The 25319-nt window shown below is 41.5% G+C and overlaps 2 protein-coding genes across 3 annotated transcripts in view; both read right to left on the bottom strand.

Moving 5' to 3' along the window:
- Positions 1 to 3096, bottom strand: part of ZDHHC21 (zinc finger DHHC-type palmitoyltransferase 21) — a 65957-nt gene extending 62861 nt beyond the window's left edge. Inside the window, exons 1-2 of one of the 2 annotated variants that reach the window (XM_055578039.1) lie at positions 2215 to 3096; positions 909 to 1010 (exon numbers count right to left, since the gene is read on the bottom strand). The gene's annotated coding sequence lies outside the window, so the exon portion shown is untranslated. The remainder of the gene's footprint in view (positions 1 to 908; positions 1011 to 2214) is intronic. The other variant, XM_055578038.1, reaches the window with a different exon arrangement.
- A 15689-nt stretch (positions 3097 to 18785) lies between these two features.
- On the bottom strand, positions 18786 to 21533 carry CER1 (cerberus 1, DAN family BMP antagonist). Its single transcript, XM_055579702.1, has 2 exons — positions 21027 to 21533; positions 18786 to 19100 (listed from the first exon to the last, which is right to left on the bottom strand). Exons 1-2 carry the CDS (start codon positions 21531 to 21533, stop codon positions 18786 to 18788), a joined length of 822 nt encoding a protein of 273 aa, XP_055435677.1.
- Positions 21534 to 25319: the final 3786 nt, after the last annotated feature.

Raw genomic sequence — 25319 nt, 5'->3', positions numbered from 1 at the left:
CCTAATGTTTCACTACAGTAAGATAAAATGCCTTCATTCCTTAATACAAAAGTAAAACTGAGCTTAGGGGACAACTGCCTGGTAATACAAATAGCTTTTCCTTTGCCTTCCCTGTTATGTCCGGTAGAACTGATAACATCACTATGTAGTCTTCTACACTGAGAAAGATTTTATTGACTCACATTCAATTACAATTCCTGAAAAAAAAGCTCCATGGAGACATTACTAGACTTCTCAATTCATTTCTTCACTAATACATGACATTATTTTACCCATGTGCTTTTCCACGGGCTCTGAATCCATCTCTATGAATTAGAGAAATCAGGCAGTGAGTACATAAGAAGTAAAAAATTTTATGACTCACTGATTACTTCTTAAGAACCTACCTGTTAAGCTGATGGTTCCATGTTTGCATTTTAAAATGCTTAAATTTCTTTCATTAAGCAAAACACCCCAGAGGTAGGCAATGTGACACAGTTATCATTTCATTTAAACTACGCGCTAGTTCATTTATTCCAACTATGGCTTCAAAAGTATGTTAAATTAAACACAAATCACAACAGTTTGAAAGGACTTAATATAACCCTATTGTTTGATCTCCAAATGAGGAATTCTGGAATAGTACTACACCAAATATTATGCTAAAAGTATGGAATTATAGATTTTTGGTTCTATTTTGATATACTTTTACTAATACTCCTTAGGGTATCTTTAACATGTTAAACGGTCTTAAATTATGTACAAACTTAGCGTATTTCAAATAACCATGGGACAGCTAAAATAAGGCTTAAAGACTTTGGCCTGACTTCCTGGTTGCTCAGAAGTTAAGGAGTCTGCCTGTAATGCAGGAGACCAGGGTTCAATCCCTGGGTCGGGAAGATCCTCTGGAGAAGGAAATGGCAACCCACCCCAGTATTCTTGCCTGGAAAATCCAATGGATGGAGGAGCCTGGCAGGTCCATGGGGGTTACAAAGAATCGGACACGACTGAGTGACTTCACTTCACTTCACCTGGTTGTATAGATGAAAAATGTCATTGGTCACTGACCTACCCATGAAATCACAGCTAGATAGTGACTGAGTTTTTCTTTCCACAACACCAAATTATTTGGTTCTTTCTTTCCAACTGATTTCTCATCTTACCTCTTCAAAAATAGTTTTTGCCATGACAACACAGCACACCTAAGGCAAAATAAAGCAACTCTCTGGATTTTATTCTTAAAAAAAAATGAGGAGTTGGAAGGATTTAACAAGACATTCCACCAAAAGCCTTTAGTCAAGGAATGGCATGTACTGAACAGTCATCAAATGAAAATTATCATTATTACTTTTTACTTCAAGGAAGGTAGTGAACATTTAAAGTACGCATATTGGCATAACAGATCCTGGATCCATTTGACAAATATTTTTAACCTGCGTGCTTAATTATACTTACTGGTCTTTATTTTATACTGTAACTTTACACTATGATTTACGACCCGCCCACAACGACCTTGACTTTTTTTCCTCTTGTACTTTTATAGGTGGCTATACTGAAATATTTTCAATTAATAACCGGTCAGGTTCCCTTCGCCCTAGAGGTACAGACATCCTCCACTGACTCACAAAGGATCTTAATACATGACCCAAATACAGCTTGAAAAAGACCACAGCATTAAATGGTTAAAATTCAGTGGCCTATTATAGTGAATGGTAACAAGTGCAAACTGCTGCCATCCATAAGCCATTTTCTCAAAACCACTCTTGGATCTAGGTGAGGGAGGCAGAAGGTCAGCAAAGGAGCAAGTTGTCCTCCCGCAAATCCTCTGAAGCCTCAACCCAGCGATCTGGGAATGAACGAAAAGCTGTGATGGCAAGAACAAATCCCAGATCTCTAGCAGGTCTCCGGGCGTGGGTACAGAGACGGGAAACTAGAGTTCATACGTGAGAAGCTCAGGGCACAGATTTTTTACACCACACAAACAAAAAAACTACCCCAAACCATCTAGACTGGAACAGGAAACCACCAAACTACCAGTAATGGGAGGGGCAGCTGGCGGGTGGCTGCAGCTCCCTGGCTGAAGATGCTGGGAGAAAGGCCAGACCCCAGGGGGCCAGGGCACGGAGAAGACCCGGGGTGAAGGCAGGTGCGGGCAGGGGACAGCGTGCGGGGCAGGGCGCGGGGCTGGGGCGGGCGCCGGGCTTCCGTGGCGTTCCCGCGCCTGCACACACTCACCGGCGCCGGGGGCTCGCTCTCCCCGCTACTGCTCTCGCGGCTGCAGGCGGCTCTTCCCCCTTCACCTCCGCCTCCTCCTCCTCTAGTCCCGCCGCCGCCGCCCAGCCGGGCCTGAGCTCCCCTTCCGCTTCCGGAGCCAGAGCGCCGGGCTGGCGGGGTAGGTGCACCCGCCCGCGCGGTGGAGTGACCGGTTGCGGTTGCCGCCGCGGTCCCCACAGCGCGCCCGGGAGCCGCGATGGGAGCCGCCGAGGGCCCAAAGACCAGAAATCGCGCTTGGGGCGGGCGGAGACTCGCCGCGGCCACGTGCCTTCCGGACCGCTACCCGAACACTAGACTTGACGCACCTCGGCGCCGCCGCGTTCCCTGGCTGCCACCTTCCCAGCTTTGCCCAGGCCCTCCTCCTTCCACACCATTGTCCCACTCTCCTGAGTGACTGGAGAAGGGCCTTTCTTTAAGGATCGCCTTTATCCTCTTTCCTTCGAAAGGGCTGTCCCGCGGGCCTCTCTACCCGTAACTCAAACTGGATGGTCCCTGGTACTTTGCCTCAAATTACAGTCCCCAGCATCAGTATCCTCTGGAAACTTGTTAGAAACGCGCCATTTCAGGCGTGCTGAATCAGTATCTGCATTTTAAGAAGGGTTACAAGGGATGCCTACACGTGCACCTTGAAGATTGAAAAGCACTGAACTCTAGTGAAGGGTCTTGCCCACTTCAGACCCTCTGTGTAACAAGAGCCAAAGTTGCCCAAGACAACCAAGATTTTTCCTTTTCCTGTCGGCAACCAAAATTCGTAGTGAAACAAGCTTAACTTTGTGTTTTTCATCCAAAAATTACTGGCTTTCCCATTCCTGCAACCTATGAAAGACACATTGACTTAACACTGCAAATAATCCACCTCTCAATTTCAATTCGTATCTTCGCCCAACACCAAAGATAAATTAAAACCTTTACTCTCCCCCTCACCTCTGCTGAACAGGTCTTTGGGAAGGTTAAAAAGTTTGCAGTATGCTGGACCCTTGTGCCTGTCTGCCACAGGAGGAATAATGTGTGGATTGTGTGTGTGTGTTGAGGGGGGGGAGGCGTGCGGGGCGGGGGCTGGATTCTACTCGCTGAACTCTAAAATCTGAACTCTACAGAAAGGCATTGAATGCTCTTCACAAACTGGTCCCTACCTATCCCTCCAGTCTTATCTCTACCTACCTTGCTTCTGAATCTACCCTTCCTAAAAGGTCCTGCATCTTCCTCTCATGATCTTAATTCTATCCAGACCTGAGACTCAGCTCAAATCCTGCCAGCCCAGAGTTCCTCTCTCTGAATATCACACACTGTAGTTTATTTGGACCCTTATGTTACCTTGTATTGCTAGGTATTTTCAAATGTGTTATGTCCTGGTGTCTGAATTAGTTACAAATATAAGACCTTGCAATCTTAAAGTCTTACATTGGTGGTTATCAAAGTGTGGCTCCCACACCAGCAGCATCAGAATCACCTAGGAACTTATGAGAAATTCATGTTCTCCAGCTGTACCCAGACCTACTGACATAGAAACTTTGGGGGAGAAGCCCAACAATCGATGTTTTAACAGACCTGGAAAAGACTAGAGATCTCTTCAAAAAATTAGAGATACCAAGGGAACATTTCATGCAAAGATGGGCTCGATAAAGGACAGAAAGGGTATGGATCTAACAGAGGCAGAAGATATTAAGAACAGGTGGCAAGAATACACAGAAGAACAGTACAAAAAAGATCTTCAGGACCAAGATAATCACGATGGTGTGATCACTGACCTAGAGCCAGACATCCTGGAATGTGAAGTCAAGTGGGCTTTAGAAAGCATCACTACGAACAAAGCTAGTGGAGGTGATGGAATTCCAGTTCAGCTATTTCAAATCCTGAAAGATGATGCTGCAAAAGTGCTGCACTCAATATGCCAGCAAATTTGGAAAACTCAGCAGTGGCCACAGGATTGAGAAAAGTCAGTTTTTATTCCTATCCCAGAGAAAGGCAATGCCAAAGAATGCTCATACTACCGCACAATTGCACTCATCTCACACGCTAGTAAAGTAATGCTCAAAATTCTCCAAGCCAGGCTTCAGCAATAGGTGAACCATGAACTTCCAGATGTTCAAGCTGGTTTTAGAAAAGTCAGAAGAACCAGAGATCAAGTTGCCAACATCTGCTGGATCATAGAAAAAGCAAGAGAGTTCCAGAAAAACATCTATTTTTGCTTTATTGACTATGCCAAAGCCATCGACTGTGTGGATCACAATAAACTGTGGAAAATTCTGAAAGAGATGGGAATACCAGACCACCTGACCTGCCTCTTGAGAAACCTATATGCAGGTCAGGAAGCAACAGTTAGAACTGGACATGGAACAACAGACTGGTTCCAAATGGGAAAAGGAGTATGCCAAGGTTGTATATTGTCACCCTGCTTATTTAACTTCTATGCAGAGTACATCATGAGAAATGCTGGGCTGGAAGAAGCACAAGCTGGAATCAAGATTGCCGGGAGAAATATCAATAACCTCAGATATGCAGATGACACTACCCTTATGGCAGAAAGTGAAGAGGAACTCAAAAGCCTCTTGATGAAAGTGAAAGTGGAGAGTGAAAAAGTTGGCTTAAAGCTCAACATTCAGAAAACGAAGATCATGACATCTGGTCCCATCACTTCATGGGAAATAGATGGGGAAACAGTGGAAACAGTGTCAGACTTTATTTTTGGGGGCTCCAAAATCACTGCAGATGGTGACTGCAACCATGAAATTAAAAGACGCTTATTCCTTGGAAGGAAAGTTATGACCAACCTAGATAGCATATTCAAAAGCAGAGACATTACTTTGCCCACAAAGGTCCGTCTAGTCAAGGCTATGGTTTTTCCAGTGGTCATGTACGGATTTGAGAGTTGGACTGTGAAGAAGGCTGAGCGCTGAAGAACTGATGCTTTTGAAGTGTGGTGTTGGAGAAGACTCTTGAGAGTCCCTTGGACTGCAAGGAGATCCAACCAGTCCATTCTGAAGGAGATCAGCCCTGGGATTTCTTTGGAAGGAATGATGCTAAAGCTGAAACTCCAGTACTTTGGCCACCTCATGGGAAAAGTTGACTCATTGGAAAAGACTCTGATGCTGGGAGGGATTGGGGGCAGGAGGAGAAGGGGACGACAGAGGATGAGATGGCTGGATGGCATCACTAACTCGAAGGACGTGAGTCTGAGTGAACTCCGGGAGCTGGTGATGGACAGAGAGGCCTGGCGTGCTGCGATTCATGGGGTCACAAAGAGTCGGACACGACTGAGCGACTGAACTGAACTGAACACCTGCTTTTGGAAGAATTATCATTGTTTATCATAATGCTTTTGATGTAGTAGGATTTTTATAACTGGATTTGTTTGAAAAGAAAGAAGTCATAGTGATAGTCACTTTGAGGAAGAGGAAATATGTGAAGTTTTACCACCCTTAAACCCTGGTACTGAAGTGCATATTATTTGGCTGCCTCTTAGTATACCCTTGTGAAAGAGAATAATTTGTGGCAAATAATCTCAACAGGTGCCAAAATGTTGAGACTTAGTTAATGAGCGTGTGAATGCCCATGACTATGGAAGTGTACATGCTATTCATGCATCTTTAAAATATTATTAGGCAAATCAGTTCCACAGAGAATTTTCTAAGGAAGGCAAGGAAGGAGATAAGTGGCAGGAAAAACATTCTCAAAATCATGAGCCTTTTTTTTTGGGGGGGGGGGGGCATGTGCAGTTAAGAAGTATCATCAAGGACCTATCCCTTACACTGAAGGTCAAGTCATAATTTTATCATTCATGCTAAACATTGACTATATTGTGCTGCAACATATACACTTAGAAGCCATGTATAGAGACAGAATAGGAAGATATGGCACCCTGTAATCTTTTTGAGGAGCTTTTCTACTTACTCTTAGAGAAGACATATGCCATGCACTATTTATTTTCCCCCTCCGGAATTCTAGTTTTCATGGTGCCTGTGACTGACTGAACTGTGATTATTAATCAAACTAATATTTATCTGGGAATAGAACAAAGTAGAAAGGACAAGTAGCACTGCCGCCACTGCCAATTTGGCTTCTCAACAAAGGCACAGTCGGGGCATTTATGTGGATAAACTCAGCCAACGACTGTGCTTCTGTGCCTTGACTGGGGAGGACAGAATTTTACTGCAATTTCCCTAAGTCAGAACAAGTGCAGTCCAGAGTTTAATCAGTACTGGCTAATAGCCCTTGGCAGCTTGGGATGGATAGCCTTCTCCACCTGCCCAGCTGGGTACCATGCCCTAAGCACCCACATTTGATGCACATTCATGATTTCTTGGTTGCTTATAGTCATCTCCCCCATCTGTTTGAGTGGCAGAGTGCCCATTCCACAACAGTCTAATATTTGAATAGTTGTTCTTAACCTCTTTGGGGTTATGCATCTCTTTGAGCATCTGCAGAAAGTCATAGACTCTCTTCCTAACAAAATACACAAGTATATAAACATGTACATACATGTTTTATACCTTTAGATTTATACCTAGAGTTTCACAAAATGCTCTACTTTCCCATGTTCCCAGAGAACCACAATGAATTAATAAGTTTCACATTAAGAACTTTCCCTAGGAAATAGAGAGTAGGTAAAATAACTCTTTTCCCCCAAAAAATATTAATGATAACTCTAAAAAATACTGCATTCTTAGGAGAAATGCGATGCCAACCAGAGGTATGGACAAGTTACTATGGGAAGTGCTAAAGAAGCAGCTAACAGTGTCAACAAGATGATTGGGGGTGGGTTCACAGAGAAAGTTCTTGCATCAGATAAGTGAGAGTAAGATTTTGATTAGACAGAGGATCCCTCCAGGATGTGGGAAAGTGTAAGCAAAGGCATGGAGGTGTGGAATTGCAAGGTTCCCTCTGGTGTGGCTCAAAGGTAAAACACAGAGAAAGACAGAGAAGAGAGTGGAAAGGTAGAAAAAAGCCCAATTATGGTGAGCTTCAAAGACAATGAGATTTCCAGTGAGGAGGCATTAAGCTTTCAGAGTAGAGTAATAGACCTGCCATCAAGGGTCCGTATAATCAAAGCTATGATTTTTCCATGATTTTCTACTGGAAAATCATGTATGAATGTGAGAGTTGGACCATAAAGAAGGCTGGGCACCAAAGAATTGATGTTTTTGAACTGTGGTGTTGGAGAACACTCTTGAGAGTCCCTTGGACTTCCAAGAGATCAAACTAGTCAATCCTAAAGGAAATCAACCCTGAATATTCATTGGAAGGACTGATGCTGAAGCTGAAGCTCTAACCCTTTAGCCACCTGATGCAAAGAGCCGACTCATTGGAAAAGACCCTGATGCCGGGGAAGGTAGAAGGCAGGAAGAGAAAGGAACGACAGAGGGCAAGATGGTTGGATGGCATCACCAACTCAATGGACATGAGTTTGGGCAAGCTCCAGGAGATGGCGAAGGGCAGGGAAGCCTGGCATGCTGCAGTCCATGAGGTTACAAAGAGTTGGACACAATCGAGCAACTGAACAACAACAATAGACCTGCTGTATACTCTGGAAAGACTTTATGCGAGGGCAGTAGCATTATCAAAAGTTGTGGGGAGGTCTGGGGCATATGGAAAAGCTCTAAATATCCTAAAATGGAACCTAGGAGTGAAGCCACATGACTTTGCTTCAAGCTCTTAAGTTGCTTGATGTTTGCTCTAGAAGTTCCTACTAATTTAAACCAAGATGAACTAAAATGCTTACAACTGTTTAGGTGGGGAAATGTATCCCAGTGAATGATCAGGTGAGTTTAGAGTCTACGATGCTGAAAGAGTTAAAATCTATTTGGAATTGAAAGAGTGAAAATTAACTTGGACTGAAAAGAGGAAAAAAAAAAAAAGCCCTGCCACTAATCAGGCTGGGAGGACAGACACAGATGAAGGCAGCTGCAACGTTAATAGAAAACACTATTTCTGCCAAGGTTATGCAGCAGTTAGAAATTACAGTAATGCCCCAGACCACGTGCTCTTTTCATGTCTTACTACGGAGAAGGCAATGGCACCCCACTCCAGTACTCTTGCCTGGAAAATCCCATGGGCAGAGGAGCCTGGTAGGCTGCAGTCCAAGGGGTCACTATGAGTAGGACATGACTGAGCGACTTCACTTTCACTTTTCATTTTCATGCATTGGAGAAGGAAATGGCAACCCACTCCAGTGTTCTTGCCTGGAGAATCCCAGGGACAGAGGAGCCTGTTGGGCTGCCATCTATGGGGTCGCACAGAGTTGGACATGACTGAAGCAACTTAGCAGCAGCAGCAGCAGCAGGGATACCCAATTGCTCAGTCTTCTTGACACCTTCACTTGCTGACAACACCCAATTCCTAGTAAATACCCTCTTTTTCAAATCGCACCTCAGAACAACAACCAGTGGGATATGATCCCTACTTCCCTCAGACCATCTTCAGTGTCATTCAGTAAAAGCCCAGTTCACAAAGATGCTTTCTTCCACCCACCAGCCTAGTGGCAGGCACTCCTCTGATGTGTCCTCCCTTTTTCCAAGGCAATAAATCTGCTTTTGTTATGCTACAGACTTGTTTCTGGTAGTCCTGGACTGAGTAAGTTTTAAGAGCCCATTTGATAATGAAAGCCACATGTTGTCAGGACTCAACAGTCAAGATTCTTCAGGAAAGAGGTCTCCCTTTTTGTGTCAAAGGCACAGCAAAATAGCTGCCATCCTCAGCAGGGAGACTCAGCAGTTTCCCACGTGGATTCTTCCAACATGGGAGGAAGTGATGCTTTGGGCAGAGCCTGCCCTGAGCCTTTGGAGAAACGTGGATTGAAGTAGAAGGCTTTTTATTCCTTTGGAAAACTATTTTTGTGAGTGGTATTTCAGAAAACAACTTATTCTAAGTAAACAGGATTAACAGAGTTCCAAGACAGAAATAAAATGGGCCTAGAAAGACGATGGCAAGTTCTGCCCTGATTCAATGCAAAGAACATATTAAAAATAGGGCAGTTTTGATGATGCTGACCTCTTTGCATGATGGGAGAAAGACGGAGTGAGATGTTCTTTGAGAGATGTTATTATGAAGAAAATAGCAAAAAGAGATGGAGAAAACTGACAAGACCATAAAAACTGAGAAGCAGAATATACAAGTCAGAATTGGAAACTTGAACAAAGTGAAGGGCAAGAGCACCAGGAAAATCAAGTGTCCAAATAGGAGGGCTATCTTTGCGAGAAAAGAAACAGTTGCTTAATTCCCAGTCAGAAGCAAAGAAGAGCCAAAGGATGACCAAGCAGGAAATTTTGATGGGGACAGGAGGAAAACTAAGGGTTAAAACTGAATGTCTCCCATCTTTGTATAAAAACAAGAACAGGAGGTGCTGAAAGTGAAGTGGCTCAGTCGTGTCCGACTCTTTGCAACCCCATGGACTATACAGTCCATGGAATTCTCCAGGCCAGAATACTGGAGTGGGTAGCCTTTCCCTTCTCCACGGGATCTTCCCAACCCAGGGATCAAACCCAGGTCTCCTGCATTGCAGGCTATTCTTTACCAGCTGAGCCACAAGGGAAGCCCAGGAGATGCTGGGCTCTCTGAAAGAGAGAAAACATGAGCCTGTTTAGCACCAGGAATGGTGATGAGGAGACCGAAAGGGACAGCCCATGTGGTTCATGTGGAGAGACTGCTGACTAGGAGAAGAACATCGTTTCTGAGTCCTTCAAAGAAAACCTAGGTGCCAGAGGTAATGAAAATAGTACTTTCGGCTGTTGGGCATTATCATATTTATGGCTGTAAAACACTTTAGAGACTTAACTTTTGTTGGTTTCCAAGCCTACTAACTCAATGGACCTGATTTGGGTCCATGGAATCTACATCCAATAGATTAAAAAAGAGGACACCTGATATTTCACCTTTTGACACCTGCGGTGCCACAGCAGGGAGCCAGAGCCTTCAGTGGTAAAAATATAGTTGACATGGGTGGAATAGCAGAGATGCCAGGGAAAATTCCATAGGCAATGATGTTACAATGGAGAAGAGCATGAAGCAAGCAAATGCATAATTGAGGAATTCAGTGCAAGAGATGGTGAAAGATTAACGAACAGCTAGAGTACACTGACCACATCTTCAGTTTATTAAATACCTGTGCTGCTTTGGATAGCAACGCCTGCCAAACTGATAGACATGCATACCATAGGCACACACGTCTTTGTTCTTCGCTCTCTTAATCAAGCAGTTAACTTTCACTGTGGGCTTCCCTGGTGGCTCAGCCGTAAAGGATCTGCCCGTCAATGTAGATGAGGATTCGATCCCTGGGTCAGGAAGATCCCCTGGAGAAGGAAATGGCAGCCCACTCCGGTATTCTTGCCTGGAAAATTCCATGGGCACAGGAGCCTGCCAGGCTACAGTCCACAGGGTCACAAAAGAGTCAAACACAACTTAGCAACTAAACAATAACAAGAAAAAATACTTTCACTGTAACTGCATCACAAAAACAAAAAGTCTGTCCTAAGTTCATACCTATTCTAGCAAGTGACCCCCTTATTCCCTTCACCTTTTCCCAATCCACTTCTGCTGTTTGAGGAGAACCTAGAGATATGACCCTATAGAACCGTATAGGCAACAATGAAATGGGTCAGCCTTAGGTTTAGAAAGTCCTGCACCCAGGATTCATCCTGTGGTCTGGATCTGTGAATACCAGCATTCTGAGAGACTCCTTCCTGAAGCAATCTGATCACCATGTGCTGTCATTCATTAACTGCCACGGAAATCGCCAACTGTCATCATCAAAGTCTTTTACGGGCATGCTGTAGATATTAAAGGAGCATGTTAATATTATATCATGTGCAGCAACAGCTGATGCTATTTTTATGGAGGCAATATTAGAGAGTGTGCAGAAGTATCGAACTCCAACTCCCACCATCTCTGTTTCTTACAGCTCTCCTGAAGCCTGACGCGGGGCCACAATGTCAAGCAGCTTTAATCACAGCAAAGAATCATTCAACTGATCATTTCCACGGAAGCTGATCTTATGCCTTAAACTAGGTATGTAGTTAATGATTGTAGATGCCTTTCTCTACACTCATCACCCGACTTCTACTGTAAACATGAAGGCAGGAGGATTTCCTTTGAAGTTTCCCAGGGCCAGAGAGAACATTTCTCCTTCCTTCTAGCTCAGGCCAGCATGTGGGAGTGTACCCTAGGCGTCGTATGACTGTCTGGCTTCTGTTAGGCCTTGTGTCAAGTGGAATGGGCCTTCTGGCCAGACATTAACGTTTATATGTGCTCAGTTGTATTTGACCTTTTGCAACCCCATGGACTGTAGCTCACCAGGCTCCTCTGACCTTGGAATTTTCCAGGCAAGAATACTGGAGTGGGTTGCCATTTACTACTCCAGAGGATCTCTGGATTTGTCCAGATTTGTGAAATCTACTCAGAGCAAACTCAAGACTTATTGGGGCTGTCTCATAAGTCCTGTTTGCTCCCCTGAGATCTCCTCCCTGAGCCTATCATAAAGTCTGAAATTTCCAGCTCTATACTTGAGAGAGAGAGAGCAAGATCCAGACGGTGACTGTTAAACTGCAAATAACTCGATGACATTTTGGAAATATTGTTAATTTTCTTAGGGGTGATAATGATATTATTATCCTTAATTGCGTAGGAAAATAACCTCATTCTTGGGCTATGCATATTGGAGAATTAAGGGTGAAACGGCATGATATCTGCAGTTTACTTTCGAATGGGCCTACAGTATAAAAATATGTAGTGAACACACATCTACACACATTCACACAAATGGAAAGATAAAGTCAATATGGCAAATATAACAGTCGCTTCAACTGAAGTAGAGGCTGTGGAAGTCTTCTGGGATCTAATTTTTTTCAATTATTTTGTATGTTTGAAAAATCTTCATGATAAAGAAGTGGAAAAAATTTAGATGCCAGAACATATTCCAAACCCAGTGAATCAGATGCCTTGGGTGTGAAACCAAAAAAAAAAGCCTTGCTTGTGAGCACCTGACGTAGTTTGAGGCACGATAAAACATGAGAGTTAATTAATTATAGTGTTAAATGCTGATAAAGGAGTACGTGTAATATGTATATTAGAAAAAGAGGCAATGATTTGGGGGAGAAAACAAATTCAATGAACACCTCTATTTCCTCTGGGCAAAAACTGCAGTTTAGCTAACTGAGCAAGGGTACTGCTATTCGTAAGCTGCCTGAAAATGAAATTTGAGGAACTTAGAGTTTTGGAGAACAACAAAACTGGAGGATCAAGAAGGACTGAGAGAACAGCATGATGTTCTAATTCAAGAAGGACTGAGAGAACAGCATGATGTTCTAATTCAAGAAGAGACCTGAGCAAGTGTTCAGAATTCCTGTGACCAGAATTCTGCAGTAGCTCCACCTACTCATTATCTGCCCTGGTGGAAAAATCACCAGCAGAGCTTTAAAAATATATTGACAATTGCCTGATATCCCCAACGCCTACCTCTAATTATTGGAACAGAATTTCTGTATTTTAAATGCTCATGGACCATTCTAACACACAGCCAAGGTGAAGGAGTAGTTACCTGTACGTGAAATCTGAACTCTCTAGTTGGTAAATTCTGTATCCTCAAGGGCAGGAAGCTGTCATAGACATCTTGGTACCGCAGTGGGTCAGCTCAGTGCCTGATGTTTCATTCATTCTGAATAGATGTTAACTGGATGAGCTACACAGATGAATGCACATGAATTAGGAGCCCTGGGCAACTGTAGACAATTTGAATATCCTAGAATCAAGGTGAGAGCGGGAAGGGAGCTCAAGGGTGAAGCAGAAAGGAGGAAAAGTAGACACCAAAGAAAATTCCACCTGCTTTGAACTATTTTCCTTAGAGCTATGCCTGGACTCATAGTCACCTTTGCAGATGGCCAGGGGAATTAGGAGGCTTCCCAGGTGGCACCAGTGGTAAAGGACTCGCCTGCCAATGTAGGACACATAAGAGAAATGGGTTCAATCCCTGGGTCAGGAAGATCCCCTTGTGGAGAGCATGGTAAACCACTCCAGTATTCTTGCCTGGAGAATCCCATGGACAGAGGAGCCTGGAGGGCTACAGTCCATAGGGTTGCACAGAGTTGGACAAGACTGAAGTGACTTAGCACAGCCACGGCCATAGCACAGGGGAATGAGGGGCATAAAACCTCTTTTTTCAATCTCTGCACATGGAGGAGGCCCTTCAGTGATAGTTTCACCCTGTATTCTCATGGTCCTGAGACGCTCCAGGACATTATTTTTTTTAATGTTCAAAGATTACTAAATCCAATGGATCCCAGGGCCCTTGATGGAGGCATCCTTTTAGTGTTTTATTTGAACAGCTGTAAGAGGTAAAATCTGTGCATCCATTTAAATTTTTACCTATTTCTTGTCTAGGGTTTAGGCAGGATGCAGGTTCCCTTGATTACTGGAACTGTGACGTAAAGAGTCATGTACTGGAAACTCTTATTCCTGGGATATTGAACATAAATAGGCGTGTTTCCCTTAGCTGGTAGACAAGAGGAAATTGTGACCATTTCCTTGAGAAACATTAACCCAAGTCCACACCCAGAGATGGGTCACTGGTTGTTTCTTTTGGAAGAAAGGACGAGGAATGAAACGAAAACGGAGGGAGCAGGGCAATAAAATGAATATCTGAGCTCTCTCCCGGAAACATGGGTGGATAAACTAGGGCCTGGCTTTGGAAAACTCGTATTACAGGAAAGTCCATTCCTTTGCTTAAGGTATGATTACTCACCCATTTCACCATTGCCAGCTCCTGAAACTGAACATTAAACAAGGTGAAGAGGACCCACTGATGTATATTTAAAACTCCTCCTCTGTTCTTGAAATGGAAACTTGACTTTCTTGAGATTCGCTCAGAAGAGGTTTGTGAACATGATTTCCAAGTTTTCTTCCAGCTCTTCTGGCCTCCATGCTTTCTCTCCATTCCAACTGACCAGCTCCACTGTTAAAATTTTTGGCTCATGGAAATCTTGTAGAAGCTCAGGAAAATTCTAGATGATCTCCCCTGAAGTGTGTCCATAACCACAACAATTATGCACATTTTGGGGGGTCATGAGGCCCTCTGAATCTACTTTGTAAATTGATTCCATCTAATCTGCTCAGAAATCTTCAAAAACTCCCCACAGTCTATCAAATACATTTTTAAGACTTGTTGGCTGCCATTCCAAGTTCCCCACCCTATGTACCCCACAGACCTTTTTTCAAGAGTAGTTCCCAAAATTCATTCACTTACCTTTACAAGTATTGAGTTTTTATTCCTTACAAGATATTAAAATTATACATTGTAGGCGTAGGTGTATGTTCCTGAATATATACAAATATATAAACATCTCAAAATATGTAAATATATAATACTATTATATAAGAAATAAAAAGAAATATACCTAATAATATATTAAAATAATGTAATATATAAAACTTTAGAAATGGGAGACTAAGATGTATAATATACAGGACTTGCTCACTATTATTGCTTTATAATTTGCATAAATTATCTCTGCTACTATATTATAAGCTACAAGGTGGGAGGAAATGTGATTTATCTATGTTTGCTTATCTGAGGGTCCTCAGAATAGTGTCATGTATAGCATAAATTATCAGTGAAAATTCAGAGAACACATAACATTCTTAATTAAGAATCAAACTGACAGGTTAAGGAGACTATACACACCAAAAAAATAAATTATCAAAGCTAAGTTAACCACTCCCTGTAGGGAATACTTAATGTCCTACTTCCTAACAGAGATAAAATAGTATAGAAAAAACGCCTCTAAAAACTGTTGTAAAAACAAGCTGGAATCCTGTATGGAGAAAGGAGTAACCATGGAGCAATTTATATACAATATCATGTTTGTAGTAATTAAAAACTCAGCTGTATTGTCACACTTTCACAGGTTATTCAGTCTAACATAATTAACCTCTGGCACACTTGCCTATTTTATTTTTTATCACTTATAACCATCTGATATTTTTCCATTGATTAAGGAATTGATTGATTTTCAAGTTGCTTGTCTCCCTGCACTAGAATATGAACTCTATAGGACCAGCGACCTTGTCTGACTTGTTTCCTTGCTGTGGACACAGCTATAGACTTACAGCTCTATCGTGCACAGAACTGGTGGACAAATAAATACTTGCTGAGTAAAGGAACATATATACAAAAATAGTATGCATTATTTATGGATGTGTATGTACCTTTACAAAAATCTAAAAGGTATTGGAAGTGTCAACAAGACTGGGGGTGGGGCAAGTATTGAGTCTTCAGGGACTTGGGGGATGCATCAGCATGGTAGTTAGAGAAGATGTATATGTGAAGTGGTTCATACTTTTAAGAAAATAGACAAGAAGCACAAGATGACAAAATGTTAACTATTCTGGTAGTGGGAAATTGCGGGTCTGTTGTATTGCTTTTTGCACTTTTCTATGTCCTTTAAATGGCTCAAAACAAATTTTTTTTTAAAGTCTGAATATGAAAACAAATAAATAAATAAAAGTCTGAATAGAGAAGAGTGAATTTATCCTAGCTTTATCGGATCCAAAGCTCTCTGATGTGCTGTTACCTAAACCTGATCATCACAGTAATTCTGAAGTAGTTATTACCAGCCCTATTTTTTTTTTCCAGCCTTATTTTATACAGGAGGAAAATGAGACCAAAATTGAGGAAGGGGGCTTGCCATGACCACCTCTTAAGTCAAGGCAATGCTTAGCTGAGAACCTGACTTAGGGATGATTTCTCTTTCAAGAGATAACATCACTGTCCTTCAAACATGAGGGCTAGACCAGAGGTAAAAAGAAATTAGCTTTGAGAGCTATAGGGAAGAGACCTAGAGGAGTTAAGTCTAAACTGACAAACAGCAAATAGGCAAACATTTTAATATAAGTAGAAAATATGCCTCACATGATCTTAGTCAAGTTGCTTAAAATTTTTAGGCTTAATTTCCTCTCCTACAAAATAGGGTATTTACATACCTCATCTGATTCTTGTTAGCATTGTACTATTTATGTATTTACATGACTTAAATTATACAATTTATGTAAAAGACTCAGGACAGTATCTGACACTTAATAGATTGTTCAATATTTGTGTGTTTCCTCTGTTTCTTGTGCTGCCGTGTATTATGTCAAACAGACTGCCCTTTTTGTAAATAAAAATCATTGAATGTGGACAATTTCATGAGTTTCATGCTGCTACTCTTTGAATGTGACCTCTGCTACAACCATCAGCTAGCTCATCTCGAATTCACACATGAAGAAAGGGCAGAGCAGAATTTGAATAAAACTGATGATTGTTTGGGGCTTGGGCTGGAGAGTCTATTTGCAAGGATAGATAAAAGGGATTTGCAAGTGTGTGAGGAGGAGAAAGATAGTCAATTGGCAGAGATGGGTTTACATAATCAGGGTGAGGCAATTGCAAACTAGACAGCTGCTCAATAGCTTTTGGCACCAAAATATATTGACCAGCTGGGATATCATTAATGCTTAACAGTTTTATCCTTATGACCATATCTTGGCCAATTAGGTTGTCTTTGACCACAGAAGGGTATAATATATTCTAATATAAATGTTGCATGTATATCTCTGTAGCATGTATTCTATTGCATTGATGTGTTGTAGAGTATACACTAAATATAAATGCATTTGTTTCTTCAGAACACCAGGTTAGATGGTATGACTAAAGAGGAATAGAATTAAAATAGACATTAATTTCTTTTTTAGAAAAATAATTATTATTCTGGGATATACATTCTGGGTACACTGAAAGTAAAGGGATTCAAATAAAATCATTTTTAAGATGAATTTTTAAAGAATGATTTTAGAAAAAGAAATATGGTTAAGGAAAGTCAGTTCTGCATGCTTTTCATACAAATAAATACACACAGGAGAAATAACTGACAGGCAGTGATTGAAGGACCTTAGCAGAAAGCGGTTTGCAGTGTTAAAAGAAACACTTGGACCAGTGTTATTAGCCTATGAAGCCATTTTGGCAATACTCTTACTAGATAATCTCCCAATAGTGCCTTTAAATTATGGGAGAGGTAAAACAAATAAGGGCAAAATATAAGACAAATGAATGCTATAATACTTCCCAGAATACATCATACATGAAAATTTAATACATTAAAATATTTGGAATCTTTTCAGAATTTGCAACTGTGGCATTTACAAAATAAAATTTGTAACAGAGTTTTTATGCAGTAGCACAAACACAATCATACGAACACAGAATCATTACTAAACTACCTAAACCAAAATGCATGAGGAAAAGGATTTCACCTGTAAATTGTTTTTTAAATTTTAAATCATTTGCGGTTTATTTGACATCTACAGAAATTCCTTGGTTATTTGCATCAACATCTCTGGATTAACCTTTAAACCTGATACTGATCATATATTTTCCTTCCCCATAATTTAGGTACTAGTTTGTTTACAGATAATTGATTGTTCCTTATCCCTATGTAAACCACTAAAAGTAATATCTGTGTTCCTTCTTCAAAGCTAGAGACCTGACATTAAGAATTTTATATGGGAAGTATAAAAAGTAATGAGGCAACCAAACTCCAAACTCCTTCTACCTATGGACCTACTTAATCATCTGATAAAAGTCAAATAAAACATGGCCTGAGAGCAAAGACAGCTACAAGGATCAGGAATCTTCTCTACAAATACCACATAGATATGTATACATACATGCATACATATGTTACTAAGTCGCCCAGTTGTGCCCAACTCTTTGCGACCCCATGGACAGCAGTCTCCCTGTCCCTGACCATCTACTGGAGTTTGCCCAAGTTCATGCCTGTTGCATTGGTGATACCATCCAGCCATCTCATCCTCTGATGCCCTTTTCTCCTTCTGCCCTCAATCTTCTCCAGCTTTCCCAAGGCTAACTGAATTCTGCCAAGAGAGAGCACTGGTCATAGCAAATACCCCTTTTCAACAACACAAGAGACGACTTTGCACATGGACATTACCAAATGGTCAATACCAAAATCAAATTGATTACATTCTTTGTTGCTGAAGATGAAGAAACTGTAAACAATCAGCAAAAACAAGACCTGGAGCTGACTGTGGCTCAGATGCATATGTGTATATATATATATGTATAAATATATATATATATATATATATTTGCTGATGCTTTGACAAGCTATTAAAGAAACCCATTTTATGGTCTAGTTTATTTCTTTTCCATCTTCAGATGGAGGGCTCTTACCAAAACTTGTAGACAATAGATCATGTAATAATAGTAGCAGAAAGGACCTTAGCAATCATCTAGTTCAAGTCCCTTCTTTATAGATGAAAAACTTGAGGAAAAAGCTTCTGCAGCTCATTAACATGCTATACCCAATTAGTGGCAGAGTCAAGACTAGATCCCAAATGTGCACTGATGAATGGATGAATAAATATGACCTCTAACTCATTTTCACAACTATTTTGTAAACCATCTTTCTCTTAAAATATTATATACCCACTTAACATTTCAGACTGAGTAATCAGTAATTTTCCTGATAATAGTAAAATAGCTTTTCTTTTTTTTATGTTGAAAATCCTGGGATAAAGGGATCTTGGACAGGAAATTCTGCCCGAAAGTCAGCCTGTGCAGGGTAGCCATGCTGATGCTCTGTCTTCACCATGCACTGACATTCCTCCACCAGCATCACCACCTTGACCACCATGGCCAGGCCGGTGCAGTTGAGCTGTAAGTGTCTCGTGGTGAACTTGGCAGGCAGGCAGTGGGAGCAGAATGTGTGGGGGTGCTGCGCAGCTTCAGCAAAAGGAAGGGACCCACATTTTCCAAAGCAGAGGTTGTTCTGTACAACCATTTTCTCACAGTCTTCATGGGTGATAGTCTAAAAGGCAAACACATCTCCATTAAATTATCTTGAGTCATTTCTTTAACATACATGATGCAGAAGCTCTAGACTATTAAGTCTGAGGATGTTAGTTGCTGAGTCGTGTCCGACTCTGTAACCCCACGGACTGTATGTAGCCCACCAGTCTCCTCTGTCCATGGAATTCTCCAGGCAAAATTCTGGAGTGAGTTGCTATTCCTTTCTCCAGGAGATCTTCCCGATCCAGGGAGTGAACTTGGTTCTCCTCTATTACAGGCAGATTCTTTATCATCTGAGCCACCATGGAGGCCCTCCCAAGCCTGAGGATAACTTAGACTAAAATTTAAAAATCTTTCCAATGTTGGGTACATTTTAAATATCCAAGTGATGGTATCTTAAGAGCATAGAGCTACCTCAACTATATTTCTTTTATTGGGTAAATGAATAAATTAACCTGTAGGAAATACCTAAGGTAATATGAAAACGTTTACTCTACACTTGAATGACAAACTCTAAGTTTGATGTTACTGGTCTGAAAAATTCTAATGGCTCGCTTCTATTCAATAATGTGTCTTACCCTTCTACTCTTCACAGTGCATTGTGCATAATAAATTCTTAATACATATTTGTTCAAAAGCTCACAGATCAGAACATCAAGAGTTTAATCTGTCCTATTTTGCAGTGTTTATAGTACATTCAAATTTATTAAAGTTGCATGGAGCAAAGTTGCAGCACCTACACCTCTAAAGCATGTTGTGTGACATCATCTCTGCCTCTCCCGTAACCCCAGACACCTAGCTTTATGTGCCCTTCAAAATATATGAGCCAAACACCTTACTCTTAATTTGATTAGCAATAGAATTCAAAATAAGAGTTCAAAGGAAATTTGATTGCCTGGTTCTTAGGAGCAATTTTCTAATTATACATGGGCCAACAAAGCAGTCATTATTATTTGATCATTGACTTGCCATTGCTACGTATCCTTGCCTTTTCAGAATACTTAACTGCCTTGCACAGTCAATTACCTTATAATACTGCCTGCTTAATTGGGTAGCTTTACTGGACTGTAAAATTTTACTCTGCCCTGCATTGCTTTTGGTTCAGTATCTCTGTGTTTAAGGACCTGATGCAATTTCTCAATTTTAATCTAACATTTGGAGTGTGGGCTTTGCCAGACCAACTGGAGGAAGCAGATAGTAGAATGCTCCCTGGTCTTAATAGTGTGGAATCAATCATCCTAACCACAAATCAGCCAACACAACATGAACTGGGAGACAGGCATTTCTAAGGGGAGGAAATGTGATTTCACATCAAGATTACTTTTTGAAAGCTTATGAGAAAATCTGTTGTATTAAATCATTTTTGCTATGGTAATGCTAGAAATAATCTGGCAACTTCTGTCTAACAACCTGGACATAGTTGATAGACCTATGAAGTATCTGGGTGTGAAATACAGGGATTAAGACCATCATACATGCATGTATGGGGAGGAGTCCAATGTATCCCACTTATCTGCAGATGGAACCCACCTGCTCATCCATGTCTAATAGAGTGTAGAGATGCAGCTAGGGAGAAGTTCTGGTGATCACTCTAAGTTCCCAATTTCGTAACTGGAGGGACAATCAATTAATTCTCCAGATAAACCACACCAGTATAAAAACAAATAAATAAAATTAAATTTAAAAAAAGCTCTGTGTGATCAATATGAATGATTACTAACATTAGCAGTACCATCATACCATCTTTGCAGCATTTCCAAGGTTAGAAAGAAATTTAGGGAATATGAGCATACTTTGCCAAATCCCATGATGAAGGTCCAGGGACCAAATCTGGAAATTAGGTGAGACTCAGACTCCTGGCACATTCGTCCCCTGCTTTTCACCCATCCCAGCTGTCCACTCCCTCCTGAAAATCTGGATCCCCGCCCCCACCCAGAACAAATACCTGGCTGAAGGGCACTGTCCTACAGGTCTCCTGATGCACTTCGTGGCTTTTGATAGGCAGGATGATCCCCTGAGAAGCTGGACTCATTCTGAACATGAAGTGGTGCCAGAATTTCTTGGCTTCTTCCCGGAGAGGAGATTTCTCCATCAGCATCCTACCCTTGGGCTGTGTGAGGCCCCAAGTCCCAGGGAAGATCTGCTCACTGACCAAGCCCTGGGATGGGTGCAGCTCTCTCTCGGGCTTCTTCCAGAATCTCCCAAACCTGGACAGCATCTTTTCCCTCTGCCTCTGGCCCTCCTCTGCAGGGCTGGCACCTATCAGGTGTGGCATGGCCACAAACAGATCTGGCTTCTCCTCTGCTTCCTCCTGAGTGCCCATGGAGAGCTCTCTGCGATTCCTTTCTAGGAGCACGAGAGAGACAGAACTTTGCCTCTGGTGACCATCCCTGCGCTGTACAGCCTCCCCTAGAGGCAGGAGCACCAGCAGCTGAAGGAAAAGAAGATGCATGATGTCAGGGCCCGCTTCTTGCAGATTCACAGACTGTGAGGCCCAGAAAGAGGTTCACTCCCTGCAGTACTGTGACCAGGGAGATGCTATATATGGATACCTGCCTTGTGGGATGGGAAGGCAGGTGGTCAGTAGCCAGGCAGAGTAAACACATCTCTTGTTTGCTTGAATTATGGAGTGCTAATAGTGTTCTGCCTTCATTTTGGTTTTGTGTATTTTAGAAGGCTCCAGTGAAAGCCAGGGACCCAGGGGGTAATTAGCTGACACTTTATCGTCTGAGATTTAAGGAGCAGTATTAGTGAAAACAACACGTCTTTGCCTGGATTTCCCATCACTGTTATTAGGGCCAGAGTAAGCTAACATCTGTGGTGCATCTGCTTTGTGCTGAGATAGAACTGACATGTTTTTAAGAGAGAGTTCAGTTGCTCAGTCGTGTCCAACTCTTTGTGACCCCATGGACTGCAGCACGCCAGGCTTCCCTTTCCATCACCAAAACTCCTGAAGCTTGCTCAAACTTATGTCCATCAAGTCAGTGATGCCATCTAGCCTACTCATCCTCTGTCGTCCCCTTCTCCTCCTTCTCTTTAAGAGAGAAGTGTATCAGGTAAAAATTAATGTATATGTTTAAGCAAAGTTCAGGCCATTAGGCTACACACACACACACACACACACACACACATAAAAGTTGTAAGAAAGAGAAAGGAAGAAATAGAGGAATGTTACGTTCATTGAGAAAAGGATGCTTCTATTACTGAGATATAGTTGGGGTTGTCGATTTTTGCATGGTAACAGTAAAGGGAGTATAGTCTCCTTTTCCACACATGGAAACTCACAATTCCCAAGTAATCCCCTCACCTTAAGAATCAAATACTTGGTGCTAAATTTCACAACTGGTTAATCATCAGATAAACTTTTTCAATTGTTCACACAAATCTCTCAACAGGATTCCAAGTAATAGACTGACAGCTCATTAGCCCTCGGTTAGGAGGGGGAAATGTCTTTCCCTCAAGCCACCCTACTGACTTTTTTTTTTTTTTTTTTTTTTCAAAACAAAGAGCCAGACTTGAAAACGTGGATTCTATGAACCAGGTTTGATAGCTCTGGGGCATGAAGCTGGCTGGCCCACATCATTTTCTTTATTCTGCAATAATTGATGACCAGGTTAAATAAAGATGGAGGCAAACATGAGTATTCAGGGATGAAAGGAAAATTTGTTAGATGACTATCATTTTAAAACATTATAAACCAGAAAAAGGTGTAAGAAAGAAACATTTCCACAAAAATGAACCTCAGAATTTAGTTCCATCAACCCTCTACAATATTTGAACAGTATTTCCATTGGGAATCAACCTAACACCTGCTTGCCTTTCTCCTCTTTTAATTCAATCATCATATTTCTTGCTTTCAGTAACACACATAATCCTGGAACATAACCCCTTTTTTTCAGTAATGATTAATGATTTTTTCTAAGAAGTGACCCATTGGAATATTGTTTCCAGAACTACTGTTCTTCTTAATAGTTATCCCTGATTTCTAAGAGTTCAGTTCAGTTCAGTTCAGTCACTCAGTCGTGTCCAACTCTTTGCAAACCTATGAAATGCAGCATGCCAGGCCTCCCTATCCATCACCAACTGCCAGAGTCTACCCAAACCCATGTCCATTGAGTCTGTGATGCCATCCAACCATCTCATCCACTGTCATCCCCTTCTCCTGCCCTCAATCTTTCCCAGCATCAGGGTCTTTTCAAATGACTCAGCTTCTTGCATCAGGTGGCCAAAGGATTGGAGTTTCAGCTTCAACATCAGTCTTTCCAATGAACACCCAGGACCGATTTCCTTTAGGATGGACTGGTTGGATCTCCTTGCAGTCCAAGGGACTCTCAAGAGTCTTCTCCAACACCACAGTTCAAAAGCATCAATTCTTCAGTGCTCGGCTTTCTTTATAGTCCAGCTCTCACATCCATACATGACTACTGGAAAAACCATAGCCTCGACTAGATGGACCTTTGTTGACAAAGTAATGTCTCTGCTTTTGAATATGCTATCTAGGTTGGTCATAACATTCCTTCCAAGGAGTAAGCATCTTTTAATTTCCTGGCTACAATCACCCTGCAGTGATTTTGGAGCCCCAAAAAATAAAGTCTGCCACTGTTTCCACTGTTTCCCCATCTATTTCCCATGAAGTGATGGGACCAGATGCCATGATCTTCGTTTTCTGAATGTTGAGCTTTAAGCCAACTTTTTCACTCTCCTCTTTCACTTTCATCAAGAGGCTCTTTAGTTCTTCTTCACTTTCTGCCATAAGGGTGGTGTCATCTGCATATCGAGGTTATTGATATTTCTCCTGGCAATCTAGATTCCAGCTTGTGCTTCTTCCAGCCCAGCGTTTCTCATGATGTACTCTGCATATAAGTTAAATAAGCAGGGTGACAATAACCAGCCTTGACGTACTCCTTTTCCTATTTGGAACCAGTTTGTTGTTCCATGTCCAGTTCTAACTGTTGCTTCCTGACCTGCATATAGGTTTCTCAAGAGGCAGGTCAGGTGGTCTGGCATTCCCATTTCCTTCAGAATTTTCCACAGTTTTCTAAGAGACAAAGCTTCAAATAAGTCCTTTTACCTACAATAATGAATTTTTTTAAATGAACCATCATTTTTCCAGAAATCTAATCAGAAGAGATGTATTTTACTTGTACCAAATACCCAGAGAGCCTGTGCTAGTATTAATTAAGGTACAGTTGATCCCTACTAAATAAACATTAGTAATTGTCATTTTTAAGAGTATTTTTAAAAAATTGCCTGCTGCTTGAATTTCTTAATTTTCCTCAGCCATCCAGTGCAATAGACCTCTCAGAACTGGCCACTCTGATTGTATAATTTATATTAGCTGGCCATTTAATTATAAATATGTCATGGGAGCTAACTATGATATGTTCCTGGTTCCTTTTTTTTTTTTAATTTTCAGTTTTTAAAAAAATCTTTTTTTTTTCAATTTTCAAATTTTATTTTTTAACTTTATAGTATTGTATTGGTTTTGCCATCTATCGAAATGAATCCGCCACAGGTATACATGTGTTCCCCATCCTGAACCCTCCTCTCTCCTCCCTCCCCATACCATCCCTCTGGGTCGTCCCAGTGCACCAGCCCCAAGCATCCAGTATCATGCATCGAACCTGGACTGGCGACTTGTTTCATATATGATATTATACATGTTTCAATGCCATTCTCCCAAATCATCCCACCCTCTCCCTCTCCCATAGAGTCCAAAAGACTGTTCTATACATCAGTGTCTCTTTTGCTGTCTCATATACAGGGTTATTGTTACCATCTTTCTAAATTCCATATATATGCGTTAGTATACTGTATTGGTGTTTTTCTTTCTGACTTCACTCTGTATAACAGTCTCCAGTTTCATCCACCTCATTAGAACTGATTCAAATGTATTCTTTTTAATGGCTGAGTAATACTCCATTGTGTATATGTACCACAGCTTTCTTATCCGTTCATCTGCTGATGGACATCTAGGTTGCTTCCATGTCCTGGCTATTATAAACAGTGCTGCGGTGAACATTGGGGTACATGTGTTTCTTTCAATTCTGGTTTCCTCAGTGTGTATGCCCAGCAGTGGGATTGCTTTACAATGGTGCATTAGTTTCTGCTGTACAACAAAGCAAATCAGCCACATGTATACATATTCCGTGCCTTGCCCTTAAGCATCCTTCCCACCCTTCTAGCTTCCTAATTCCTTTTAGACTTCACTCTTCAGTGCCTGAAGTTCCACTGCCAT

Source organism: Bubalus kerabau, chromosome 4 (assembly GCF_029407905.1).
Source record: "Bubalus kerabau isolate K-KA32 ecotype Philippines breed swamp buffalo chromosome 4, PCC_UOA_SB_1v2, whole genome shotgun sequence".
NCBI lineage: Eukaryota > Metazoa > Chordata > Mammalia > Artiodactyla > Bovidae > Bubalus > Bubalus kerabau.
Note: the sequence above shows the minus strand (reverse complement) of the source record. Positions and strands in the feature narration are given on the sequence as shown.